This window comes from Manis pentadactyla, chromosome 2, assembly GCF_030020395.1.
Source record: "Manis pentadactyla isolate mManPen7 chromosome 2, mManPen7.hap1, whole genome shotgun sequence".
NCBI lineage: Eukaryota > Metazoa > Chordata > Mammalia > Pholidota > Manidae > Manis > Manis pentadactyla.
This window is the reverse complement of record NC_080020.1, coordinates 173,775,135-173,796,255: the sequence shown is the minus strand read 5'-3', so window position 1 is coordinate 173,796,255 and position 21,121 is coordinate 173,775,135. Positions and strand designations below refer to the sequence as shown.

Genomic DNA, 21,121 nt, shown 5'->3' with positions numbered 1-21,121 from the left:
GGGTATACCTATGATAGGTCTCCCTGTAGTTTTCAGCACTCAGAGTTGTCCACACTGAGCCTCCAGCAATTTGTCAAGCACAATTCAGGTTTTCCTACTCCAACATGGTTCTCACAGTAGTTTCTACTCAGTGGTCTCTGCTCCTATAAGGTTTGATTCCCTTTATTTGCCTGGCTGTTCTTGGGGTCAGTGGTTTGCTCTGTGCCCTTAACTACTTTTATGGATCTCAGAAGAGTTGTTCATTTTTTATTCTGTTCAGTGTTTTACTTGTGAGGACAGAGTGGCAATTTCCAAGCTCCTTACATGTGAAGCCAGAAATCCCTGAGGTAAGAACCCTTTATCTGCTTTTTGTATATTCATAACAAAAGGTTGAGGAGAAACATAACCGGGTACAGATATTAAAATGGGTGAATCTTCTAAGCTGTCAAATAATGGATAATTCCCATGCTAATATTTAAGAAGTTCTAATGAATAAAAGAAATATAAGTTTCAAAGTCAACTTGAGAATACTAACAATGTCAAAACAAAAATTTCACGGACACCTCAGAAAAGAGTGGCAACATCTGCTCTTTCATTTCTGGTTTTATTGAGTCTTCTCTTTTTTTCTTAGTCTAGCTAAAGGTTTGTCAATTTTATTTATCTTTTCAAGTAACCAACTCTTAGTTTCAGTTATTTTTTTCTATTTTTCTGCTCTTTATTTTGTGTATTTCTGCTTTAATCTTTATTCTTCTGATAACTTTGGGCTTAGTTTGTTCGTAGTTCCTAGAGGTATAAAGTTAGGCTGTTTATTTGATGTCTTTATTTTCTTTTAATATAGGCATATATCACTGTAAGCTTTATACTTCTGCTTTTACTACATCCCATAAGTTTTGGTGTGTTGTGTTTTCATTATTGTTTGTCTCAAGATATTTTCTAATTTCCCTTGACCCATTATTTCTTCTAGAACGTGTTAATTTCCAGAGATTTGTGAATTTCATGGATTTCCTTCTTTTACTGAGTTCTAGTTTCATTTCATTGTGGTCAGAAAAATACTTGGTATGTTACCCATCTTGAATTAGTTAAGACTTGTTATTTGTCTATATATTGTGTTCTCTCCTGGAGAATGTTCCTTGTGCACTTGAGAAGAAAGTGTATTTTGCTGCTGTTGGGTTTATTTATGTTTATGGCTTTGTTAGGACCATTTGGTCTATAGTGTTGTTCAAGTCCACTGTTCCCTTATTGATTTTCTGTCTGGATGTTCTATCCATTATTCAATGTGTGGTATTGAAGTTTCTTACTATTTTTATTGCTGTCTTTTTCTCCTTCCAGGTCATGTAGTGTTTGCTTTATATATTTAGGTACTCTGATGTTGGGTGCATATATATTCATAATTGTTATTTCTTCTAGATCAATTGACTTTTATTATTATATAATGATCTTCTTTGTCTCTTGTGACAGTTTCTGACTTAAACTCTATTTTGTCTGATATTACTATGGCTGCTCCTGTGCTTTTTGATTACCATTTGCATGGAATATCTTTTTGCATCCCTTCACTTTCAGCCTTTATGTGTCCTTAAATCTAAAGTGAGTCTGTTGTACACAGCATATAGCTGGATCTTGCTTATTTATTTATCCATTCATTAATTCTGTGTCTTTTGATTGGAGAGTTTAATTCACTTATATTTTAAGTAATTACTGATAGGGAAGGACTTCTTGCCATTTTGTTCATTGTTTTCTGTTTCTCTTGTAGTCCTTTTGTTGTTCTCCTCTGGCTGTCTTTATGATTTGTAAATTTTTTGTAGGGGTATGTTTTGATTACTTTCTTTTTTCTCTTCTTTATCTTCAGTAGGTGTTCTCTTTGTGGGTACCCTGAGGCTTACATAAAACTTCTTGTAGTTATAGCATAGACAACAAAAGCTAAAATAGACAATTGGGACTACATCAGATTAGGAAGTTTCTGCACAGCCAACAGTCAGCAGGGTGAAAAGGCAAATTATAGAATGGGAGAAAATATTTGCAAACCATATTATCTAATAAGGGGTTTAATGTCCAAAATACAGAGAACTCATACACTGCAATAACAAAACACCTCACAAGAAACAAAAATAAGTAACAACCTAATTGAAAAGTGGGCAAAGTACTTGAATAAGACATTTCTCCAAAGTCTAACAAGTGCATGAAAACACGCTCAACATAACTAATTATCAGGGAAATGTAAATAAAACTGCAGTGAAATGTGACCTCATACTCACTAGGATGGCTACTATCAAAAAACAAAAAGAACAAGGGTTGGACGGAATGTGGAGAAATTGGAACCTTTGTACATTGTTGGAGGGAATCTAAATGGTGTAGCTGCTACAGAAAACAATATGGAGGTTCCCCCAAAATTTTAAAATAAAATTACTGTGTTGTCCAGCAATCATACTTTTGGGTATATATCTAAAAAAATTGAAATTGGAATCTTTTCACTCCCATGTTGCAGCTTTATTCATGATAGTTAAGATATGGAAACAACTTCTATGAATGTTTTACCAGATGAGTGGATAAAGAAAATGTGGCATATACACATACAATGGAATATCATTCAGCCTTAGAAAAGAAGGGAATCTTTTCATATGTGACAACATGGGTTAATGTGCAGGACATTATTCTAAGTGGAATAAGCCAGTTACATAGACAACTTACAATTTTACTTATGTGAGGTTTCTAAAATAGTTGAACTCACAGCAGCAGAGTAGAATGGTGGTTGTTAGGCCTGTGAGGTTGGGGAATGGGGAATTGCTGTTAAATAGGTATGTAGTTTGTTATGCAAGATGAACAAGTTCTAGAGATCTACTCTACTATATGGCACCTGTACTTAACAGTACTTGGTTGTGCACTTAAAAAGGAAATGTACCTTTTGTCAAGAAGATAAATCTCATGTGTTTTTACCACAGTAAAAAAATAGACAGTTGGCCCTTGAACAACATGGTCAGAGTATTATTGCTTAGGCTTACTGTGGTATATTTAGGTTGTTTTGAATATAAATAATGTAGTTCTCATCTTAGTAAGTTTAGAGTTGATTTTAAACAACAGCAAGATTTTCAGGATTTTCTAGAAAACACTTTAAAACTTAGTATACTTGTTCATTCCAATACAAGTAGAAATTGCTTTAACTGTTTTTTTTAAATTTGGATTTGAGGCCCTAGAATATAAAACTATGAACAACTTAAAAAATTACTCCTGCAAGTAATTCTGTTGTAATTTATAAATTTTTCTAAAATTTTACACTTCAGCTTATAGTAACCCTTATTTATTTTTTAAAACATCTGTTTCCATAAGTTCATTGAATTTTCAAGGAATTTTGTATGAAGTAGTGATCCATGTTTCATTTCTTTGTAGGGAGAAGATTTTTACTTTTAGTGCCGGGTGGCTGTGCCCATGGCTCTGTGTGTCCACGTGTGTGCATGTGTGTGTGTTTTGTTTTGACAGGGGAAAATTATTTATTTCTTTTCTGGCTTATTAACATGAAGTCTGTGACTTGTGATATTAAGTAGAGCAATGAGAGAATAATGTAATCTGTTAAAACTCAAACATCTGTTAAGTAAAAATTTTTTCTCTGGAAATTAGTAGAGGACATGTATCAGCCAAGAAGTACTTTTAAGTTTTATCTCAATGCTATTTATATACTCTAAGGTTTGATGCACAGAAGTTTTAAAGCTTCATGTCCAATTTATGTATTTTTACTGTTATTGCTTTCTCCGTAGAGGCAGTTTTTAATGTATGGAGTACAAATTCATTCTTTTACACATGGTTATTCAGTTGTCCCAGCACTGTTTTTTTGAAAAAACTGTTCTTTCCTTGGTCCATTTGTTGAAGATTAAGTTACCATAAATGTTAGTTTTTATTTCTGGGCTGTCAGTTCTGTTCCCTCGATTTATATGTATACCCTGTGCCAGTAGCACCCTGTTTTGACTACTGTAACTGGGTAGTAAGTTTTGAAATCAGAAAGTGAGTCCTCCAACTTTGCTCATCATTTTCAAGATCAGTGTGGCTTTTCTGGGTTTCTTGAATTTCTGCATGAATTTTAGGATCTGTTTGTCAATTTCTGCAAAAAAAAAAGCTTGGATTTTGATAGGAATTGCCTTGAATCTGGATCAGTATGGGAAATACTGCCATCTTAACAATATTAAATCTTCCAGTCCATTGGACCACTCTTTCATTTATTTTTATCTTTTGTAATTTCTTTCAACAGTGTTTTATAGTATACTGGTCTTATATTTATTTTAGTAAATATATTTTTTAAAGAATTTTATTCTTTTTTATGGTGTTGTAAATGGAATTGTTTTCTTAATTTCATTTTTTTTATTGTTCACTGTGTTGAAATATACTTGATTTTTGTATCTTGAGCTTGTATCCTGCAACTTTGTTGAACTTGTTTATTATTAGTCCTTGTGGTTTTGTATGGTTTCCTTGGGATTTTCTATATAGAAAACCATGTCATCTGTCAATAGAGGTAGTTTTATTTCTTCCTTTCCAATCTGGGTTTAATTGCTTTCCAGATGGGCTGGAACCTCCAGTGTCATGTTGAAAGTAAAAGGAAGAATGGGCATACTTGTCTCATTCTTAACTAGGGGAAAAACCTCTTTTTGCACCATTTAGCATAATATTAGCTCTGCATCTTTTGTAAATGTCCTGATTGAGGAAGTCTCTTTCATTTGTAGTTTGCTGAGTGATTTTATCATGAAAGAATTTTGGAATTAGTTGAACGAAACATTAGCTTTTAAGAGCCTGTTAGATATCTAGTGATACTTTGTTGTGATGTAACAAATGTTTTATAGCTTATCTGAAATGTTCATACATAGGAAAATACGATTATTTATCCAATACTAACACTATGAGAATTTTTTAAATGGAAAGGTTATTATGAAAGATGTTTACAATTATTATAAGCTTAAAAGAGGTTATGGGAAACTGTAGGGTATAGAATGTTTTAAAAAATTGTAAGATATGGATTGTTGGAAAGAAGGAAGAAATATGTTTTAGGATGAGTGCAAATCTAATCATGCTCAGTTTTAAGAGACTGGATTAAGTTTATGTTTCTTAAATTGGTTTATTTATTTCCCAGTGATATGTCAGGTAGTGTCAGGGTACTAGGACATGGAATACAAATGGCATTTTTAAAGCGTTGGTTTTGTCCAGTGTTGTTTAATTAATTTATTGGCTTTAAAATTTTTCAACATTTAATTTTGAAATAATTGTAGATTCACATGCAGCAGTAAGAAATAATACAGAAAGATTGCTCTTACACTTTTCCCAGTTTCCACCAGTAATAACATCTTGCAAATCTGTAATAATATACCACAGTCAGGAATTGACAATAATACAATCAGGGTACTTAAGTTGAAATCACCACAAAGGTCCTTTTTGTTGCTTTGCAACAGCTACATCCACTTCTCTCCTGCTCCCACCCCTTTCTTAACCCCTGGCAACCATTAATCTGGTCTCCATTTCTATAGTTCTGTCACTTCAAGAATGTAATATAAATGAAATCATACAGTATTCAACCTTTTAGTATTGGCTTTTTTCACTCAGCATAATTCTTTGGAGAATATTCAGGTTGTTGTGTGTATCAGTAATCTGTTCCTTTTTATTGATGTGTAGTATTCCATTGTATGGATATACTACAGTTTATTTAAATAGTTACCTATTGAATGACATATTAGTTGTTTTGCAGTTTGGGGCTATTACAAATAAAACTTCTATAAACATTCATGTGCAGGTTTTTGGTGAACATGGCTTTGTTTCTCTGGGATAAATGCCCGGAAGTGCAACTGCTGGATCATATCATAGTTTTATGTTTAGTTTTTTGAAAAACTGCTACACCATTTTCCAGGGTGGTTGTACCATTTTACATTTCCAGGAGTAATCTGTGCATGATACCATTATTTCACAGCTTCACCAGCATTGGTGGTGTCACTAATTTTTATTTTTTAGCTATTCTGTTGTGGTGACTCACAACTCACTGTGGTGTTAGTTTGCATTTCCTTAGTGTTAGTGGTGTTAAACATCTTTTCATGCCCTTATTTCCCATCTCTGTCTTAGTGAAATGTCTATTTTTGACCATTTTTCTAAATTTTTTTTAACTGTTGAGTTTTGAGAGTTCTTTTTGTGCGTTATATACACATCTTTTACTGTATATGGGACTTAGAAATACTTCATCCAGTCTGTTGTTGAGAGAGAGAGGGGATCATCCCATTACTGCTGAACAGGAATGAAAGTTGTCTCCCCATGTGGTCTACATTGACACCACGGGGAGAGGTAGCTCATTTCCAGCCAGTAGGGCTGAAAATAAGTCCTGGGTTCCTACTTGGCCATCTCTGATACTACCTTGGCCTTGGTGTTGAGGTACTTCATTATAGTTGTGAAAGGGGGAGTCTAGGCTCTTCACTTGGCCTTTGCTGGTGCGGGTGTGGGTGAGGCCACAGTTGTGTCTGTGGTATTGGTTACAATAGAGGAGTTACTTGTTTAAATGTTTTCTGTCATGCTGTATTTCACCTTTACTGGGTTTTTTTTAGCCAGTGAGACACGTTTTTGTTACCTTTTATCTGTGCCCTTTGTCCCTAGGTTGCTGGCCTCTTTGGATCCAATCTGGGATATATGAAGTTAAAAGAAAACCTAGGGATCTCACTACCATGTCATTCCTCAGGTCCCAAGGTCCCTAGCCAGTCCTTCTTCTCTATATCTTTCAGATTCTTCTTCAGTTTGTCTTATATATAATGTCCAGGATTTTTTGTTGTACTTAGCAGGAAGAGAATAGAGCAAAGTGCATCTGCCTCATCAAATGGGAATGTCAGCACAATTTATAATATTTTTATATGAAATCAAATGTGACTGTGTCATCAAATAGAATGCCAAGGTTATAACTTTATAGGTCTAACATGGAAGTATCAAAGAAATTTTATATTTATGGTAGCTTTAGGTACTGATCCTGTACCCCAGGAAGAAGTATATTTCTCTTACCTATTCTTAGGAATATTCTTTTCTTTATTCTTATTGATAAAATATTAGGGTATAGGCCAAGGTTCTGTAACAAAAAGACACAGAAATACAATGAATCAAATAAGGTAGACTTTTATTTTCCTTTCATGTAATAGTCCAGTGTAGGATAGGGGCTCTGCTCCTTGAGTTCATCCAAGGACCCACACTGGCTGGGCAGCTGAGCTATCCTTACACATGGCTTCCAAGGTTGTTCTAAACATCACCATTTTCAAGTGGCAAGAGTAATGGTTATGGTAGTGATGGTAGTAGTATGTGAACATGGAAGTGAAGAACTTGATATTTTTTAAGGCAGAAAGCAGAAGTTATATTTACTGCTTTTTCTCAGGTCCCATTGACCTAAACCTAGTTGACTATATGGTTACACCTAGCTGCAAAAGAAACCAGAAATGTCTCTAGTTTGGTGTCCATGTGACTAGCAAAAATTGGGGTAAGGGAACCTCTATTATTAAAAGAAAAAAGGTGAGACAACCTTTTGGGAGACAACAGTAATCTTTGCCTTTGTTACTTTAGTGAAACATTTTTAGATGAGATAAATGATGTTTTAGTTATCATGAATTAACTGTCTTTTTCTTTTGTTTTTACCTGTTTTATTGTAAAAGATAAACATGACCTTCATGGTCAAATCTTAGCCTGGCTATAAAACTGATTTTTATATAACTATTTGGATTACTGCAAGTAAGAACTTGTTTATATCTTCTAGGCTTTACGGAGTCCACAGGGAATAGGATGCAAGCCAGAAGCTGTATGTAGTCACATTATTATTGAGAGCCATGAAAAAGGATGCTTCAGGACTCTAAGTGCTGAACAACAACAGTTGGACAGCCACCCTTGTGTTTTCAGATCTGCTGAACCCTCAGAAATTATCAGACAGCAGAGCCCATCATCATGGAGAACCAGGCACATCAACCTTTCCAAATCACTAGATCTGAACAACCCCTGTTTCAAAGTTTGGAATTCTTTGCATTTACAGAGTCATTCCCCATTTCAGAACTTTACAACTGATGACTTCAGAATTAACCAGAGTCCTCAAATGCCATTCCATGAAAAGATGGACCCTTGGCTGGCCGAATCAGTAGAACCTGCTTGTGTGCCACCTGAAGAAATGGATTGTCATGCTTCTTCTCAAATGCTGCCCCCAGAACCCATGAAAAAGTTCACTACCTCCATCACTTTTTCATCTCATCGACATTCTAAATGCTTTTCAGATTCCTCTGTTCTTAAGGTTGGTGTTGCTGAAGGTAGCCAGTGTACTGGAGCATCTGTGGGGGTATTTAATTCTCATTTCACCGAAGAGCAAAATCCCCCTAGAGATCTAAAACAGAAAACCTCCTCCCCATCATCATTTAAAATCATTAGTCAGTCACCAGATAAATCTGTGACTATTTTAGCAGAAAGTAATAAGCAAAGCCAAAAATTACCTGTTGAACATTCTCACCAAGAAGAAAAACTATTAGAAAAATCATATTATAAAGGCAGTCATTCTGAGCCTAATACCAGTGCCAATTATAGCAATTTCAAGGAAGTTCATTTTTCTGATAACCATACCCTCATGAGCATGGGCAGACCAAGTTCCACACTAGAAGTAAAAGAGAAAACTGTAACTGTAACTCCAGATCTTTCTTCGAACATTTTTCTTGAACAACAAGAGCTCTTTGAACAAAGCAAATCCCCACATGCAGATCACCATGTGAGAAAACACCGTTCTCCCCCTCCCCAACATCAAGATTATGTAGTTCCAAACCTTCCTTGCCGCATTTTTCTTGAAAAGCGAGAACTCTTTGGACAAACTAAAGCCTCACATGTAGATCATAAGATGAGAGAAAACTACTCTCCCTTTCTTCAAGGTCAGGATTATATAGCTTCAGACCTTCCTTCTTCCATTTTCCTTGAACAACGTCAGCTCCTTCAACAAAGCAAAGCCCCAGATGTAGATCACTGTATGAGGAAACACCATTCCCTACTTCCTCAAGGTCAGGATTGTATAATAGAAAGGAATAATCAAAATAAGCATAAACCACACGTTGCTGATACGATAAATGTTGAAGCCAAGTCCAACAATGTGGTCTCCCAGTCAGCCCCAAATCAATGTACAGTGGTAACATCTGCATCTACTACACCTTCAAACAGAAAAGCACTTTCTTGTTTTCATATAACTCTTTGTCCCAAGATTCCTTCCAAGTTGGATAGTGGAACTTTACATGAAAGGTTTCACTCATTGGATCCTGCTTCTAAAACAAGGATGGATAGTGAGTTTAACTCTGACCTACAAACTGTATCTTCAAGATCATTGGAACCAGCCTCCAATTTATTGACCAGTAAACCTATAGCACAGGATCAAGAATCTTTAGGTTCTCTAGGACTTAAATCTTCATTGGACTTGCAAGTCATACAGTCTTCTCTTCCTGATAGTAAAACTATTAGTCAGGACTTGAAAACCATACCTTTTCGGAATAGCCAGATAGTAACCTCAAGGCAAACACAAGTGAACATTTCAGATTTGGAAGGATATTCCAATCCAGATGGGACTCCAGTATCTGCAGATCGGTGAGTCTCATTGTGATGACAAGCAGGCTGATGAAATTTGTGGTAATGGGTTTAAAATAATTGAGCAAGTGTAAGTTCTTGGGGGAGTGGCGATATGAGTTAGTTCTCTTTGGAGAGGTTGTATCTGACCAATCTTCTAGAAGTCTTTCAAGGAATAAATACCTAAGTAGGAGAGAACATTTGAAAGTAATTTATATTTTCAAGGGCTTTTGACAAGAATTGGTGTCAAGTGTTTTAAACATTGAATTACTTTGAGAAGAATCTTTGATAATCTGGTAGTACAGTTTACCAGTTCCTTACTATGTTGGAAATATACTGAAGACCAGGTTTTTGGAGGGGATATGTGCTCATGCTCACTCTCCTGCTTGTTTGTTTTCTCTCTGTTTGGCTGTCTCTCTCTCTCTCTCTGTTTCCATTTTATGATTCCTCTAAAATATTTAGTATTTACAGTGAAAAAATGGTATCTTTCAGTGGAGAATCCTGGCAGACATAACTTTAGACAAGTTATCAAAGTTAACATCATCAGTAATGCTTATCAACATAATGTGCTCCCTGATGAGATGCCCCACCTCACAGTGTATCGTAGGAAAGGAAGTGCAGTTCAGAGATAAATACATTTGATTTACATTATATTGCCTAATTTTAAGACTGGCATTACTTGAATTTTACATTAATGAGTCTCTTAAAATATGGCTAAACAGAATTACCCTGTGTGTTTAATGTTTCCACCTTATGGTTGAGAAGGCAGCATATCATAGTGGAAAGCACTAGGCTTAGAAAGGAGGAAGGGAAAATGTTTATTCAGCATCTATATATGGTAGTCATGGCAGTGAGGGACTTACATATGTTATCTCATTTAATACTCATGATAGTCCTTTGAGGTAGGTGGTGGTATCCTTATTTACCCTCTGGGAAACAGACACTGACATTGCCACTTTGTCAGCAAACTGTATTCTCTCAAGTAATGCTGTTTGTAAGCAGCAGAATGTGCATTCAAATGCAGTCTGTTCAGTTAAAGTAAGAGCTTGTTCACACATGGTACTGTTTCCCTGAATCTCCTTCCAGCTCTTCTACCAGTTCTCTTGGACAAGTCATTTTAGTATCTTTGGCACTCAAATGTGGATGATGATAGAAGGAAAGGATGGTTGGAAAACTGAAAGGTGGTGATTGAGAATTGGACTGGGGTTAGAAAAGCAAGGTCAATCTCTGGTTTCAGTATTATAAATAGTACTATATAGAGATCAGCATTGGTACTTTTTTAATGTCTAGAAATTAAAAGATTGGCAAGTTTATATGTAATACTTAAAACTCTTCAAAGTGAAGAAAATGGCAGGTTATTGGAACTGAATTGAGAATAAAAGAATAGGTGTTTGTAAGTATGAACTAACAATAATGCCATTTGTTCAGGTGTAGTAAGTACCAGGCATTGTAGAAGATGCTTATATCCTTTTATACTAAGTGTAATCATATATATTAGATGTTTTACCCCAATTTATAGATTTATAAAACCTAATACTTAGAGAAATTGTTTTGCCCAAAATCACATGGTCAATATTAAGTGTTAGAAGGTAGCATTTGAATCTAGTTTTGTCTGACTCCAGAGTCCATAGATAATTCAAACTATATATATGCACATACACATTCATGTGTATATATATTTGCATAAACAGGTGAAACCATATTATCAAGTATTTTTTAACTTTTTAATTTTGAGATAGTTTTAGACTTACAGAGGAATTGCAAAAATAGTAGAAAGAGTTCTATATTAATTATCTGTTGCTAAGTAATGTATTACCTTGAAATGGAGCAGCTTAAAACAATAAATATTATCCCATAGTTTCTATGGCTTTGGTGCTTCTGGTTCAGGATTTCTCACAAGGTTGCAAACAAGGTACTGGCTGCCGCTCCCATCTCAAGGCTTGACTAAGAGTATGTGCTTCCAAACTTTCTCATCTGGCTGTTGGCTAGAGCCATCAGTTCCTTCTTCCGTAAAGCAGCTCAAATGTGACAACTAAGCTTCCCTCATAGTGAGCAAATAAACAAACAAGAAAGGGTGCCAGAGACAAAAGGTGCAGTCTTAGTAACCTAACCTTGGAAGTGAATTTCACTACTTCTGCCATATTGTATTCAATGGAAGTGAATCACTATTTCCAGCCCACCCTAAAAGGTTAGTGATTACACAAGGGCATGAGACAGAGACCAGGAGGCAGAGATCACTGGGGGTATCTTAGAAGTTGCCAATATGCCCTTTACCAAAGCTTCCCTTTATGTTAACATCTTAACATAGCACCATAATCATAAAACATTAACCAAAACTAAGAAATTGCCTTTCATATAAAACTATAAAATATTCACTGATTTTGATGTCACCTGATTTTTGCACAAATGAACCCTTTCTGTTCAGATCCAATCCAAGATACTATGTGGCATTTTAGTTATTATGTCTCCTTAGTTTCCTTCAACTTACGGCAGTTTCAGTCTTTCCTTGTTTTTCATGAACCTAGTTACATGACCTTGTAGAGATTTGATTATTTTGGAGAGTCTTTTTTATTTAGTTTAGTCTGATGTCTCAAGATTAGATTGAGGTTATGCATTTTCAGTGCATCTCATCAGGGAGCACATTAAGTTGATATGCATTACTGGAGATGTTAACCCTTGATCATTTGGCTAAAGCAGTATCTGCCAAGATTCTCCACTATAAAGTTACTGTTTTTCCTTTGTAAATACTAAATCTTTGAGGGAGACACTGGCATACTCTGCAGATATTTGTTTCTGCTTAAATTTTGATAATATTTTATCTTCCATCAATGGATCTTGCCTATAGCAATTATTGCTCTAGTATTCTAATGGAGTTTTTATATTACTTTCATTCCTTCTACCTGTATTAATTCGAATACTTCTACAGGCAAGAGCTGTTGTTCCTCCCCATTTATTTATTCCTTTCTTGTGACACCAGTATGGACTCAGAGGCATTTACTCATTCTTTGGATTATAATCCAATACTACTCAAGTTGTTCCTGTTATAGCTATTGAGACACTTTTATGTTGGCTCCTGACCCTGCTACAGCCTTGAAATCAACCATTTCTCCAAAGAACCTTGCTTCTTTTTTTGGAGAACAGGATTTAAAAAAATTTTTTTCCAGCCTCATTGAGATGTAATTGATGTATAACACTGTATAAGTTTAAGGTTTACAACATTTTGATTTGATATACTTACATATTGCAAAGGAATTGCCATCACAGCATTAGCTAACATCTCCATCATGTGACATAATTACCATTACTTTTTTATGGTGAAAATGTTTAAGATCTACTCTCCTAATTTTCAATTATGTAATACATTATTGTTAATCACTACAATGTTGTGCATAGATCTCCAGAATGTATTCATCTTCTAACTGAAAGTTTGCATCTTTTGACCAAAAGCTCCCTGTTTTCCCAGCTCCCCACCCCCTGGTAATCACCATTCCACTCTTATTGCCACAAGTTCGGCTTTTTTAGGATCCACATATAAGTAAATGGTTTACAGTATTTTTCTTTCTCTAACTTAATATCACTTAGCATAATGCCCTCAAGGTGCAAAAATGACAGGATTTCCTTCTTTTTAATGACTTAATAATATTCCTTTGTATATATGTACTACGTCTTCTTTATATATTCATCTATTAATAAACACTTAAATTATTTGTGAATAATGGGGCAGTAAACATAGGTATACAGATACCTCTTTGATGTCTTGTTTTCATTTCCTTTGGATGTACATCCAGAAATGAAATTGCTGGATCGCAGGTAGTTATATTTTTAATTTTTTGAAGAATCTGCATTCTGTTTTCCATAGTGGCTGCACCAATTTACATTACCACTAATAGTATACAAAGGTTTCCTTTTCTCCACATCCTTGCCAACACTTAATTTCTTGTCTTTCTGATGACAGTCATTCGTAGAGTTGTGAGGTAATACATCTTTGTGGTTTGATTTGCATTTCCCTGATGATTAGTGAATGCTGAGCACCTTTTCATGACCTGTTGACATTTGTAGTCTTCTTTGGAAAATGTCTATTTTGTTCCTCTGCACATTTAAAAAATTGGATTGTGTTTTTAAAATTTTTGAATTGTATTAGTTCTTTATATATTTTGGATATTAATTCCTTATCAGATACATGGTTTGCAAATACTTTCTCTTATTCTGTAGGTTGCCTTTTCATTTTGCTCATTTCTTTTGCTTTACAGATTTTTGGCTTGATGTAGTCCCACTTACTGAGTTTTGTTTTTGTCTCTTATGCTTTTGGTTTCACATCTAAAAAATCCTTGCCAAGGCTGATGTAAAGAAGTTTTTTCACTATTTTTCTTCTAGGAATTTTATGGTTTCAGGTTTTATGTTTAAATCTTTAATCCAGTTTGAATTAATTTTTGTAAGTGGTGGCATCTAATCTCACTTTTCTGCATGTGGGTATCCAGTTTTCTCAGCACCATTTATTGAAGAGACAATGCTTTCCCCGTTGAGTATTTTTGGCTGCCTTGTTGACTGTACATGCAGGGGTTAATTTCTGGCTTTCCTGTTCATTTGGCTGTGTCTGGCACCATATTGTTTTGATTACTATAGCTTTGAAGGTTGAAATCAGGAAATAGGATACCACCACTTTTGTTGTTCTTTCTTAGAATTGCTTTGGCTATTTGGGGTCTTTAATGGCCCTATACAAACTTTAGGATTGGCTTTTCTCTTTTTGTGATAAATGGAATTTTTGAATTTTATAGAGGTTGAATGGAATCTGTAGATGGCTTTAGGTGACACAGACATTTTAGTAATATTTACATATTAAGTTTAATTTTAAATTTACATTTATTTCTTCTGGTTCATTAACATGGGATGTCTTTACATTTGTTTGTATCTTCATCAGTTTCTTTCATCAAACTCTTGTTGTTTTCAGTGTACTGATCTTTTACTTCATTTAAATTTATTCCCAGATATTTTATCCTTTTTGATGCTAATGTGAATGGGACTTTATTTCTTTTTCAGATGCTTTGTTGTTAGAACTGATTTTTGTATGTTGATTTTGCATGCTGCAACTTTACCAAATTTATTGATTAGTTCTCACAGTTTCTTGGTGAAGTCTTTTTTTAATTGAGATATGTACAGTAAAATCCACAAATTGTGTACAGCTCAATGAATGTTTACACATCTATACATGGTGGAGTCTTTAGAATTTTCTACATATTAGATCGTATTATCTAAACAAAGACAGTTTTACTTCTTCCTTCCTGATTTGGATGCCTTTTATTTTTCTTGACTGGTTGCTCTGGGTAGAATTTCCAGTACTATGTTGAATAAGAGTTGTGAGGGTGGGCATCTTTATTTTGTTTCTGATATTTGAGGGAAAGCTTTCAAACTTTTCACCATTGAGCATAATGTTAGCTAAGGATTTGTCATACATGATCTTTGTTATGTTCAAGTGTGTTCCTTTTATGCTCAATTTGTTAAGAGTTTTTATCATGAAAGGATGTTATATTTTGTCAAATGCCTTTTCTGTGTCTATTGAGATAATCATATGATTTTTATCTTTTTACTCTATTAATGTGGTATTTCACATTTATTGATTTACATATGTTGAACTATCCTTGAAGCCCAGGGATATATCCCATTTGATCATGGTGTATGGTTCTTTTAATGTGTTTTTGAATTTAGTTTGCTAATCCTTTATTGAGAACTTTTTTTCCTATATTCATCAGGATGTTAGTCTGTAGTTTTCTTGTATTGTCATCTGGTTTTGGACCAGTAATGCTGGCCTCATAAAATGAGTCTGGAATTTTTCTTTACTCTTTAGTTTTTGGATGAGTTTGAGAAGAATTGGTGCTATTCCTTGAAAGTTCAGTGGAATTCACCAGTGAAACCATCTGGACCTGTTATTTTCTTTTTTGGAAGGATTTGGATAATTGATTCAATCTCCTTATTGGTCTGTTCATATTTTCTAGTTTTTCATAATTCAGTCTTGGTAAGTTTTATGTTTCTAGAGATTTGTCCATTTCTTCTAGGTAATCCAATTTGTTGGCCTATTTTGTTCATAATAGTCTCTTATAATCCTGTATATTTCTTTGGTACCAGTTGCAATGTGTTCTCTTTAACTTATGATTTTGAATCTTCTTTCCTTTTTCTTAGTTTAGCTAAAGGCTTGCCAATTTTTGTTTATTTTTTCTAAAAACCAGCTTATAGCATCTTCGAACTTTTCTGTTTTTTCTACTTTTTCTATTTTTCTATTTTTCTATTTTTATTTATTATTATTATATTTTTATTTTTCTGCTCTGATTTCTGTTATTTCCTTCTGCTACCTTTGAGCAAGTTTGTTCTTTTTTCCCCAGTGACTTGAGTTGTAAAGTTAGGTTGTTTATTTGAGACCTTTTTTTTTAAATAAACAGGCATTTATTGCTATAAACTTTCCTCATAGAGCTGCTTTTACTACATTCCAAGGTTTTTCATATGTTCGTTCCCATTTTTGTTTCAAGATTTTTTTTTTTTTTTGAGAGGGTATCTCTCATGTTTCAAGATATTTTTTGCTTTCCCTTTTTATTTTTATTTGACATCCTCATTTTTCAGGACTGTTATTGTTTAACTTGCATGTATTTGTAAAATTTCCTGCTGTCCTGCTTTGATTTCTAGTTTTATATCATTATGGTTGGAAAAGGTAGTTGTTACAATTTCAGTCTTCTTAAATTTGCTGAGACTTCTTTTGTGGCCTATCATATATACCCATCCTGGAGAATGTTCTGTGCATGTTTGATAAGAGTATCTATTCGTCTGATGATGGATGGAATGTTCTTTATATGTCTGAATGTTTTTTTATGTGTCTTTTTTATATGTCTGTATTTTATATATATAATTTGGTCTAAAGTATGGTTGAAGTCCAGTGTTTTCTTTCTGATTTTCCTGTCCATTGTTGATGGGGTGTTTAAAAACATAATAGTGGGGGGAGTAAAAGGGTAGTTTTTCTATATGTGGTCAAAGTTGTTATCATATAAAACAGGTGGTTATAAGATGTTTTACATAAGCATCATGGTAACCACAAAGCAAAAACCTGTAGTAAATTCACAAATGATAAAGGGGATCAGAACATACTATTACAGAAAATCACCAATTCACAAAGGAAAGCAGCAAGAGAGGAAGAAAGATACAAGGAATCTACAAAACAGCCAAAAAAACAATAAAATGGCATTAGTAAGTCCTTACCTATCAATAATTACTCTAAGTGTAAATGGATCAAAAGACATAGAGTGGATGGATAAAAAAAAGACCCAACTATATGCTGCCTTTAAAGAGACTCATGTTAGCTTTAAGGACACACTGGCTTGAAGTGAAGGAATGGAAAAAGGTATTCCGTGCAAGTAGAAACCAAAAGAGAACAGGGGTAGCTATACTTCTATCAGACAAAATAGACTTTAAGTCAAAAACAGTAACAAGAGACAAAGAATGTCATTATATGATAATAAAGAGGTGATTTCATCTAGACAGTATAGCAATTATAAATATAAACACACCCAACATTGGAGCACCTAAGTATATTAAATAAATACTAACATATCTAAGGGAGAAATAGACAATACAGAAATAGTAGGGAACATCAATGGAGAACAGTATTTAGATATGAAGATGTAAGCACCAGGGTTTGCTCATTGCTACTAAGATCTCACTGCTTCTAGCTGCTCTCAATTAATAAAGCTAAGAATTATGTGTATGTATGTTAATACATACATATACCTACATCTATATTTATTTCTATCAACATATATGTTTGTATGTATAGATATGTATATATGTATGTATACATGTGTGTGTGTGTTTCCTTAAACCGTAAATTGATAATCAGTACCTCCAGTGAATCTAGAACCACAGGGTTGATTGGTACTCTTTCCTCTTTATTTGTAATTCCTTCTTCAGTGGTGATAAACTTGGCTCTTGTTATTTACAATATATTGGCCTAATATATAAATAAAGTCATTTCAGAATTCCTAACCCTTATCCAGGTGGGAAACAAGTTCCTCCCACTATAATACAGTGTTTCTGTATAATTTCTTTTGAATTTAGTGTTACAGTACCAGTCAAAACACTGCTGACATTTTGTGGGTCAGCTTGTTCGTTACACCCTTCAGTGTGGGTATGTGATCATTTATAATACAGTTTGATTCGTTTGTCACATCCTGTACTCCATCCTTATCCCCACAGGTTAATTTTTTTTTAAATCCACATAATGTAAAATTCACTTTTGTGGCATACAGTTCTATCAAGTTTTGATAAATCCACCATCACAATTACATACAAAGCATTTCTATCAATTCAAAAATTCCTTCATGCCATCCTTTTTCAGACATACCCTCCCTGGACCTCTGGCAATTTCTGATCTGTTCTTCCCTGTAGTTTTGTTTTGTTTTGTGTATTTTATTTTATTTTATTTTACTTCAATTCATTTCAATTCAATTAATTAATTTGGTGTCATTAATATACAGTCACATGAGCAACATTGTGGTTACTAGATTCACCCCATTATCAAGTCCCCACCACATACCCCATTACAGTCACTGTCTATCAGTGTAGTAAGATGCTATAGAGTCACTACTTGTCTTCTTGTGCTATACTGCCTTCCCTGCACACACACATTATGTGTGCTAATTGTAATGCCCCTTATTCCCTTTCTCCCTCACTTCCCACCCACCCCCACCAAGTCCCTTTCCCTTTGGTAACTGTTAGTCCATTCTTGGGTTCTGTGATTCTGCTGCTGTTTTATTCCTTCAGTTTTTTCTTTGTTCTTATGCTCCACAGATGAGTGAAGTCATTTAGTACTTGTCTCTCTCCGCCTGGCTTATTTCACTGAGCATAATACCCTCTAGCTCCATCCATGTTGTTGTAAATGGTAGGATTTGTTTTCTTCTTATTCAGCCCTTATTTATTTAAGTATTTTTTCTCTACCATACTCTTTCTTCTCTCCTCTGTCTCTGATGACACACAGCTATTAGACCTTTTGGTATTATCTTATAAGTCCCTGAAGCTCTGTTGATATTTTTTCAATCTTTTTTTTCTCTGTTGTTTAGATTTTATCATTTTTGTTCATCTGTTTTGGAGTTCACTAAATCTTTCCTCTGACATTTCCATTTTGTTCTTGAGCTTATTCAGTGAGTATTTTGTTTCATTTGTATCATTTTTTAGTTATAAAATTTCTGCATTTTCTCTTTATCCTCTATTTCTTTGCTGAGGCTTTGTTTTTCCATTTGTTTCAAGGGTATCCATCTTTAATTGTTGGTGCATTTCGCTAAAGCTTTTTTCGTATAATCTTAACATTTTTTAAAATCTCAGCATTAGTGTCAGTTGATTGTCTTTCCCCGTGTGTGTTGAGATTTTTCTGATTATTCATATCTGAGTATTTTAATTTGGGTTGTATTTCATGTTTTGTGAGATACCTGGCCTCATTTAAATCCTGTAAAGAATTTTGATGTTTTTATTTTAGAAAACAATCAGCCCATTTGGCTTCAGGTTATAAATTCCAGCCAGCCTTCCATGGGTTGTAGTTCCATGTCAGTTCAGTTTTCAGTTTTGCTCTGCTATTCAGATCTGACTTGTATTTGTATGCCCTGGGGCCAGTCTAAGACTTGGGCAGTAGTCTGTCCCATACTTCAGTCTGAAAGCACGCATATGCTGTTAACTTTCAGGTCCACATATGCATAACTCAAGTGATAAGCCCAGGAGTTTATAAACCATGTTAAAGAGTTGCTCTCCTCTCTTTCATTTCCCCTTGAGCTTTTCTTTTCTGCTCATCAGGATGGAAAGCAGGGGCTTAATTTGCTCTTCTCTTCTAGGTACTTCCTGTGATTACAAGCGGCTTAGTACAGAGGGAGAAAAAAAATCAGGGGTGTGGTCCATACTCTTGATACCACACCTCCTCTGGTGGAAGAGGAAGGTTTCCCTCCCTCAATATTTTAAGCTCCTCCCAGCCCATCACTGCTATACCACTGCCACGATGAAACTACTTGAGATTGCTAGAAGAGAGAATGGATAAAAGGGGATTTTCACACTATTTCCATTCCCACTCCTCAAGCCTGAATAGAGGGCTTCTGGAGGTCTTCCTGTCTGTGCTAATGCTCACATCCAGGCTTCAGGCTATATTGAGTTCAGGGCAGTCGATGCCAAAGGAAACTGGTAAACTCATATCACGATTTTAGTGGTACTTCAACTGTTGGTGATCAGTTTGTCTGTTCTTACTATGTTAAGAGTCTTCCAATAGCTGCTCCATGTAGTCTAAATTTTATTGCTGCATTCAGTGAGAGAGACAGGATCGGTTATTACTACCCAGGATTGTAACTAGATATACTATTTTTTTGTTCCCATCAGCAGCATATGCAAGTTCCAGTTACTCCACATACTTGCCAGCACCTGGTATATCTAGTCATTTTTAATTTTAGCTATTCTAAATGTGGATGTGATATGGTATGTTATTATGGTTTTAATTTATAATGCCCTGATGACTCATGTTTACTTTTGTCTTTTGGATTGTTTGTCTCCTTATTATTGATAAAATCTGGACAGGAGTACTGTCTTTTTGAATAAGCCCACCCACCATCTCAGACTTTATTGATGTGGTAAATCGCATTGATTGGATTTTAAGTGCTAACTCAACTTGCATTCCTAGAGTAAACCATCTTGGTAGAAGTTCACACACACACACAAACTACGTTTGGTTTTCTAGTATTTAGGATTTTTGCTTCTATATTCATAAGGGAGATTAGCCTATAATTTCTTTTTTCATAACTGTTCTTTTTTCAACTAGTGAATGAATAGTAGGCAGACAGAGGGTAGAGAATAAAAAGTTCTTCTGTTTTTGTGATATTATAAATACTACTCCAGTATAAAACAATATAATTTTGCTTCATTTTTAAGAAATAAACTTTTATTTTCTAATTATTTTAGATCTGTGGAAATAATACAAACATAATATAGTTCTCTATACCCCTTTCCCAGTTTTTCCTGTTGTTAACCTCTTACATTACTATAGTACATTTGTCAAAATTAAGAAGCCAATATTGTACAATACTATTAATGAAACTCCAGACTTTATTTGGATATTGCTAGTTTTCCATTAATGATGTTTATTTGTTCCAGGACCCAATCCAGTATATCACATAATATTAGTTATTTCTCAATCTCCTGTGGTCTATGACAGTTTTCATGATTTTAACAGTCTTGAAGAAATTTGTCAGGTATTTTGTAGAATGTCCCTCAATCTGGCTTTCACTGATATTTTCTCATTATTAGACTGGAGTTATGGGTTTTGCAAAGAATACATAGAATCAGAGTATCCCTCTCATCACATCATAGCAGAGAGTCTTTGATGTCCGCATGATGTGACTGGTGATATGAACCTTCATCACTTGGATAACATGGTGTTTTTCCAGATTTCTCTACTGTAAAGTTACTATTTCTCCCTTTTTTATACTCTGTTCTTTGGAGTCTGGTCACTAAGTCCAGCCCATACTCAAGGCGGGAGGGAGAGATTAAGCTTCATCTCCTTGGGCAAGGAAGG

General features: G+C 34.6%; 1 protein-coding gene across 9 annotated transcripts in view; it reads left to right on the top strand.

The window, feature by feature from the left end:
* ALMS1 (ALMS1 centrosome and basal body associated protein) overlaps positions 1–21,121 on the top strand; it is a 198,418-nt gene that overhangs the window by 75,061 nt on the left and 102,236 nt on the right. For all 9 annotated transcript variants that reach the window (XR_008995797.1, XM_036930659.2, XM_036930658.2 and 6 more), the window contains one exon: positions 7,721–9,564. Coding sequence is in view for 8 of the 9 variants with exons in the window: in XM_036930659.2 (XP_036786554.2) it covers positions 7,721–9,564 (1,844 nt within the window). In the remaining variant the exon portion in view is untranslated. The remainder of the gene's footprint in view (positions 1–7,720; positions 9,565–21,121) is intronic.